This window comes from Aegilops tauschii, chromosome 5 (genome assembly GCF_002575655.3).
Source record: "Aegilops tauschii subsp. strangulata cultivar AL8/78 chromosome 5, Aet v6.0, whole genome shotgun sequence".
Taxonomy (NCBI): Eukaryota; Viridiplantae; Streptophyta; class Magnoliopsida; order Poales; family Poaceae; genus Aegilops; species Aegilops tauschii.
This window is the reverse complement of record NC_053039.3, coordinates 511,919,148-511,926,369: the sequence shown is the minus strand read 5'-3', so window position 1 is coordinate 511,926,369 and position 7,222 is coordinate 511,919,148. Positions and strand designations below refer to the sequence as shown.

At 44.7% G+C, this 7,222-nt stretch overlaps 1 protein-coding gene across 1 annotated transcript; it reads right to left on the bottom strand.

Moving 5' to 3' along the window:
• Nucleotides 1–2,424: 2,424 nt before the first annotated feature.
• Nucleotides 2,425–6,670, bottom strand: LOC109773041 (uncharacterized). Its single transcript, XM_073498317.1, has 11 exons — nucleotides 5,950–6,670; nucleotides 5,576–5,880; nucleotides 5,307–5,488; nucleotides 4,252–5,207; nucleotides 4,092–4,129; nucleotides 3,846–4,006; nucleotides 3,627–3,705; nucleotides 3,359–3,513; nucleotides 3,132–3,271; nucleotides 2,964–3,044; nucleotides 2,425–2,693 (listed from the first exon to the last, which is right to left on the bottom strand). Exons 2-4 carry the CDS (start codon nucleotides 5,669–5,671, stop codon nucleotides 5,168–5,170), a joined length of 318 nt encoding a protein of 105 aa, XP_073354418.1. The 5' UTR covers nucleotides 5,672–5,880; nucleotides 5,950–6,670; the 3' UTR covers nucleotides 2,425–2,693; nucleotides 2,964–3,044; nucleotides 3,132–3,271; nucleotides 3,359–3,513; nucleotides 3,627–3,705; nucleotides 3,846–4,006; nucleotides 4,092–4,129; nucleotides 4,252–5,167.
• Nucleotides 6,671–7,222: the final 552 nt, after the last annotated feature.

Genomic DNA, 7,222 nt, shown 5'->3' with positions numbered 1-7,222 from the left:
CTAATCCATAGCTTTTCAATGGTATATTACATGCCTCGTTCCGACAAATGGTTTAAAAAGTAGAGCGAAAATAGTACCGAGAAAATACCGCATGCAGTTTTTTTTGCGTCGGGAAGTTCAGTAGTCTGTGTATTGCAGTACCTTTGCTACTGAAAGTGCAGTGCCCTCGCGTTGAGCGTGCAGTGCAGAAGTGTTATCAAAATAACTATTCTGGTAATATTAGCACAATAGACCGACTGTATGATTTGTGTTCATGTATTACATTATAATTGACTGATTTGGAAATAATTATGGTAGAATAACTACCATAAACTAGTAGAATGCCCGTGCGTTGCCACGGGCTTTTAAAGCATTTTGCTGAAATTAGTATAAACATGTATAGAAAAGGTAAACCGTAACAATTGGGTAATAATTGAAATTCATTTCATGGTGCAATGTAAGTTGATTAAAAAGATAATTTAAGGGCATCTTCAACGCTGACCCGTAAACCGGACACCATATTCGTTCATGGATGCGGAACCAGTCCACAGACAATGATACGGGAGCCGGCCATCCAACCATAGCCAAAAATGCCCGTAACAATCTAACTTTAAACATGCTAAACAATGGTTAATTAAAAAAACACCTTCCGCCAACACAAAACTAACATGTTACATGCACCTTCGGCCAGCCAATGCAATGCATTGCAAGCAGCTTCCGCCACACACTTGACCAAAAGCATTGCCTTTTGGAGAGAAAACATAGATTAACATCAGTGTTTTTCGCCGAAGGTGTTCTAATATTTCGCACAAACCATGTATTTAATAATAATTAGAGATTTGTACTAAGTAAATCATATTTGGCTAGATAGCCGTGTCCCTTTCGCCAAATCAAGCTAGCTAGCTTGAAGTCTTCCGCCGAACATCATGCTAATCAGTTATTCATCACGTTCTTCTTCCGCCGAATAAGACCAGTCTTACGCCATCCTGCACGGACAAGGGCACGTGGTGGCTTTTTGTAGGCCAGTCGGATGTCCGGGCTCCGGCAAAGCTCCTCTTTGTTTGTCTCGAATTTGCGGAAAAAATTGTGTGCGGACCCATCGGCGGACCGATGCAGGGTCGCGCTAGACGGCAAAGTCATCTTTAATGAAATGTACTTTGCGACATTTTCTATAGTATGAAAATTATTCCGCTCAAACAACAGTAACTGAACGAACCAATATCAACCCCATCCCGCTCAATCTCGATCTTCACACTTACCACAAAATTCACTAACTCGTGTTCTAAGTGAGCTAATGATCGCCGCAGCTGTGGCAAGCCAGCAGCAAGGGACAAGGGCGACAACTATCTTCCTATCTTAGTGCTAGTACCTCATGGTTCTATACCGGACCCACTCTTCATCCAGGATTCTATCATGATGGCGTTATGCTCATGCGTTGCCACGAAAATAGAAAGCTACGAATAGAAATGTTCGTCCAAAGCCTGAAAAATGTCAATGTGTCTCCTCTTCCCGCCCTCACACGCGCATGCCTAGTTCGTGGTACAAATTTATTTATCCATTAGAGAAGAGAAAAAAAAGTTTCTTCTCTCGTTTTATCTTCTATAGCTAATTGCATGTGCGTTGCAACCGGGGCACACATAGTCCGATATTGTCGATTATTCCTTTTTCCCGTGAAATCAGTCTTGTTCCATTCACTATTTTTACCTCTCCACCTCCCCAGTCCAAACTCGCCACATGTGTCCCTCACACAAACATTTTGAAATTCGAACCCATAATGGTGCAGATGCGGTAAATTTCACATCTTGTATTAGTAAAGTGTGGCTGCATTTTACGATTTCATGACTGTAAGCCACCCCCCCCCCCCCTCCTTCTCTCTCCCTCTCCAAGGGCTATTATTTTCAATAGTGAACTTGGAACTAAAAATGTGAGAATAATATTTTCTTTCAAATATGCATACATGGAATTTGTAGAAGCCAATTTATTAAATAAGAGAAATATAATGTTCCTGTTGCACTTTCACATGAGTTGCAAAAAAAATATGGACATCGGTCATTAGCTTCAGGTCTATTTTTACTCTTATTGAATCGCGGTAAAGTATTCTAATTCAATAAGAATTTCGCGGGTCGATGTGAAGATAAAAGCATGGCCGATTTACACTTTTGGGTTCTTGGAACCAACGTCTCATGAATCAGTTCATCCATTGGCACAATTACAAGCACGGAAACTTGAACTGTCCAAAACACATGGCAAAGGTGTACCTTTGCCGTTAGTAATTCTTCACAATACCGGTCAATAAATTAGTTAATGGGACGGTTAAGGTCACCAAGTAGCCGATTAACATATTAGTATCATCTTCAAAATAAATTACTCAACATGATGGAAATATACTCGTAAAACATTTAGCTTTACCTTAGTAGATGCCGAAGATAATTAGTATCCACAACATGAAAGCAACAAGATATTATAAAGAGTGATTCTGGTGAAACATAATGTAGCAGTGCATGGTTTACCATTATTTCTGTTTACGAAGATATTCATGAGAAGTACATCAAACTTCGTCTAAAAATATTTAAACCACATAGAGCTCCTATATGTTCTCAGCTCGTATTCTTCGTAACTTGAAATAAAATGTACAATTGACCTAATGTAGTTCGGACCGAGTGGAATAGTCCAATCTCTAATGGCCTTGTGATCAGGTTGAAATGTAAATAACTCTGCAAAAAAGACATGAAAATCGATCATGTTGGAAATCATGATTTGATATGCATTTGAAGCCCCATTTTGCAATTCATGAACACGTCAAAACAATCAGAAATACATCACAAGTAAGCGAATAAGGATCTAACTGTACCAAATAGGAAAAATGAAGTATCTGCAATATTTACGCATTTTGTAATCATAGTAATGTTTTTAAAGTTATCAGTGTCTGCAATATTTACCGCATTTTGTAACCATAGTAATGGTTTTAAAGTTATCAGTATCACCTGTAGGCAATTTCCCTTCCTCCACTTCCTTTCCATTGATTAGAACGGACTCTACACACCACACGTATCTGATGGCTTCATCTGTGAAAGAATGAGATGAGATTTGTAGGTTTACTCCTCTATGATAGAAATATGCGAGTCCAAATGCATTTGGTAGCAGGGGTGGACCTTGCTCGACGCAGCATCAAGCAGAGGCAAGGGCTCTGGGACGTCATCATCAACCCCATGTCGGCAGTGAGCACAAAATTTGGTTATCAATTGGGGTAATTCCACTTTCAATTAACAAAAGTACAGCCGCAAAAGTACACCTGTGCAAAGATGTAAAAATGCCTCCCTTAAGAAGATCATCTCATTTCTGTAAAACTTATCCTATCGACGCATCAAGAACTTGTTACCAGAAGAACCTCATGCTCGTATGTGTCAAACTACTCGCTGGCAAATTTGTTGAACGTTTACAGAACAAAATCCACATCGAGTAACTTTATCCCACTGAAGCAACTGAACGAAGCTACTGGCACGCAACAGCAAGCACATGAATGCATCTCCCCATCTGCATGCATGAGTCAGACCTCAAGGTACTACAATGCAAGAATGGAATAAGCTAGTGACACATCACACATTCTTGAAATAGTAGAGGTAAAGATATTGAAAACATATATCAACCTAAAATGGCAGGCTTGTGATGTGCAACAAAATGGAACTGATGGCAACCATCTCCATGACAATCTCCGTTTATATCCTACTGGAAACAGAAGAGCTGGGATGAAAAAATTAATTTAAACCAATCATGCACAAAGATCACTATTCTGATGGTAAATTTGAGATAGCCTAGATGTTATCGTCAATGTTATAAACCACGGATCATTAGGAATCAACACTAACCATGGAAAATTTGGTAGTCGCTGTTTGCTGTAAACCTAAACTCTCTGCTATGGAGCATTAACATCCGCTTCCAGGCTCCAGCTGCTGGCCCATGGGATATCTTCCATATGCCCCGCCAGCTCATGCTTGGCAATATTAATCTGATGCTACGCAATAGAAACCTAAAACACCAACAACAAAATGCAATTTTAAGAAGGCTATCATTTGCCTGAACGAAAAGTCCACGGGAACTCTGAATAGTAGAACTTGCGGATCCCGACATTGATCTCAACAGTACACTCCTCCTGCCATCCAATAAACTAAGTTAACAGTAAATCAAGAAGTTTTAAAATAATATTGTTTGAATAGTAGATATAAGCAATAAGATAATTGATGTAGGTCAAATATATATGACGTGAAGGCTGACCTAAATCAACGCACACATGAGACTTGACTGGGGCGCAGAGGCGCCTATAGGGTTCGCCGTGGCAGCAACTCGGGGGAGAAGATGGCCGGGCCGGGTTTCTCAAGGCAGTTGCACTCACCGTGCAGCGCCGACCTTGGTGAGGTGCCGGATCTGGACTCCTCCTCCGACCCGGCAGAGCGGCGTCCGTGGGTACCCACCGCACGGCCGCGTCGTCGTGGTCGATCACTGGACTGTGTGAGGACCCTCTCTGTGCCGCCCCCTCCTTCCTCCAAGTAGTATGTTCGGAATTCACAAAAAAAGAAAACTATGTGATCAAATATGTTTACTAAGAAAGAATTTAGGATTGACAAGCTTCTTGTACGGGCATTCATCTTGGGGATTCAACAGTTAACAGATACAAACAAGATAGTTTTGTTGCACATTCTAGCATAAATTTGCATTACTATCGATCTAATTTGAGAACACTATATGTGAGATGATGGTCGGGAACTTGGACTCGAACAAAACTGCAATGTTATAATAATAGTTCGACACTATATGCTCATTATCGCAGAATGCATTGTTTGCTAAGGAAAAAGGGACAAAGTACATAGATCAGACTGTGTCTAAAACTTATAAAAAACGACATGTTGACATCCGTGGAAGAGGGACACATGCATACCTTGCAGTGCTCGCAATTGTAAGCGTAGTTCTCATCCATCCAGTACTGCAGCTTCCAAGTGGGATCTAGAGGGGCCTGACCTGGGACCAACCGACGTGTGCACCGAGCAAGTTGGCCGTCGTAGTATGCGGGCTCAAGCAGACAAGCCACTCTGTCCAGACGGTGTCAAATTGCCATAGGAAAAAGAGGTGCCATTGCTGGACATACTTGTAGATCCTAACTATGTTCTCCATCGCCGACGCGTTGCGCAAGGCCTCAAGCGCCACCTTCTGCGCCTGCTCCCTCTGCTCCATGGCTTCCAAAAACAAATTTGCACCATCGGTCCAGTTCAGAGTTCAGGCGGACTGAACAACTGACAGAGAAAAGCCCATCTAAATATCTGACGATCACATACCTTCCCGAGAGCATTGAGCTTTCCCGGCACGGCACCCGAGCGACCGACAAGGGGCGCCGCTTGGAGGACATGGCTGTGCTGCCAACGTCGTCGTTGTCGTCGGAGACCGGCGAGGAGGGCTCCTCCTTCCTGGCCATCCTGCTCATGATCCACACGGACGTGAAGCTCATCGAGATCTTCTCCTGCACAAACAGTTTCAGCTTCAGTTTAGCTTTAGTCAAGTTCAGTTTCAAAACCAGCAAGATGTAACAGGTGTGCAGATGACATACAGGTGGGAAGGGGCTCTTGGGGATCTTGTTCGACGGCGGAGGAGGGTCGCCCCTGTTGGCGACGAAGCTCCGGCTGTGGGTCATGAGCCTGGGCATGACGCTGGTGCTCTTCCTGACCAATGCCGAGCTGCGCGCCGGCGAATGCCGGTCCTTGACAGTCGTCCTCTCCTCGAAGCTGAGGAGACGGCGGCGTCGGCCAGGGCGAGGAGATCGAGGGATGGTCCAAACTTTTCTTCCAAAGGCCCGGGGCGGTGAGGAGTCGCCGGCGTCGGACAGGTCGAGGAGATCGGAGGGAAGAAGAGGACCTGAGATGTTTTCTGTTAAGTAATCAATTCTCCACCAAATTGAATTGAACTCGCAAAAACCTTATTTACCTTGTGATTAGTTGAGACCTGAGAGCCACAGGCTCCTTACCATGAGAGAGCAAGATCAGTGAATCATCGTAGTTGGCTGCTGCGACATGAGAGGACCACATGAGCACAACAACCGCCACGTCAGCAAGGCAACATCCTCCATGGGAATCCCATCAACGAGATTGCTTGCTCGCCGAGGGCCTGGTCGGTGTAGATCATGGTGGCCGAGACGACGAACGAGGTTGGCTGCCTGGGTGGCCCACGCGCTCGACGGTGAGATTCGGCAGGCCCAGTGCATTCGAGGGAGGGGATGGAGGCGGCCGCGGGGAGGCAACTGGCACTCGCACTTGGGGAGGGAGGCGGCCGGCGCTGGAGGGAGGGAGATGGTCGGCGCTGGCGGAAGGGATGCGCCCGGCGCACTGTGGCAGCAGCAGGTGCTCGTGGAGGAAGGTGAGATGCGGGAGCAGGGGCGGCGGCGGCGTAGAACCCTAGACAAAGGATCGAAGCCGGTAGAGGGAGGAGTGGCGGTGTCCTGGTGATCCACGAAGGCCGCGTCTTGGTGATCCGCTCCGACGGCGGCGGTCGCCGGGTCGCGGCGTCGTCTCCCCGGATCGGCCGCGGCGTCTGCGGCTGCGTGACGAGGGGTAGCAGCGTGTCTGCGGCTGCGTGACGAGGGATAGCAGCTTGGGATCTCCAGGACGATAGGAGTGTTTTTTTTCGTGGGGTGTTTTTTTGGTTGCGTGGGGTGGGGTGGGGGAGGGGACGAAAATAAATCGGTTGAAAATAAACCGGTTGAAAGTTGTGGGACTATTCAACCAACTCGTCCATTAGGAGTAGAGATATGGTTATTAGTAGCATGCAAGGCAATACTTATGTAGTAGTAGCAAATAGGAAAAGAGAATGCCACGCATGACAACATTGCATATTTGACAGTTATTAATAGAAATAGGAGAGACACAAATCAGAAATTAATGTGTATGAAGACATTTTTCGTACGTATAGTTGTACTCATCCGTGGAACATGCTTTTTTTTACAATAGGTATACGGTATATTAGGTATATGAGACCATGGGTATAACCAATGTATACCCAATAGGACGTATGATGTACTCCTATCGTTGGGTACGACCCGGTCTTAATTTTTATTTAAATGCCATATACCTTGAAAATTAATTCATTAGAAACATACATACAAACATTCATTAGGTATACGATACCATAGGTATATCCAATGTATACCTAATAGGTATATACGTACAATTTGGACATTAGGGTATACGATAAATTGGGTAAA

Coding starts and splice junctions, on each gene's coding strand:
- LOC109773041 (XM_073498317.1), bottom strand. CDS start 5,671: ATGCCCAGGCTCATGACCCACAGCCGGAGCTTCGTCGCCAACAGGGGC. Junction 5,489..5,575: donor CCAAGAGCCCCTTCCCACCT/GTATGTCATCTG, acceptor CTGTTTGTGCAG/GAGAAGATCTCGATGAGCTT. Junction 5,208..5,306: donor AGCTCAATGCTCTCGGGAAG/GTATGTGATCGT, acceptor TGTTTTTGGAAG/CCATGGAGCAGAGGGAGCAG.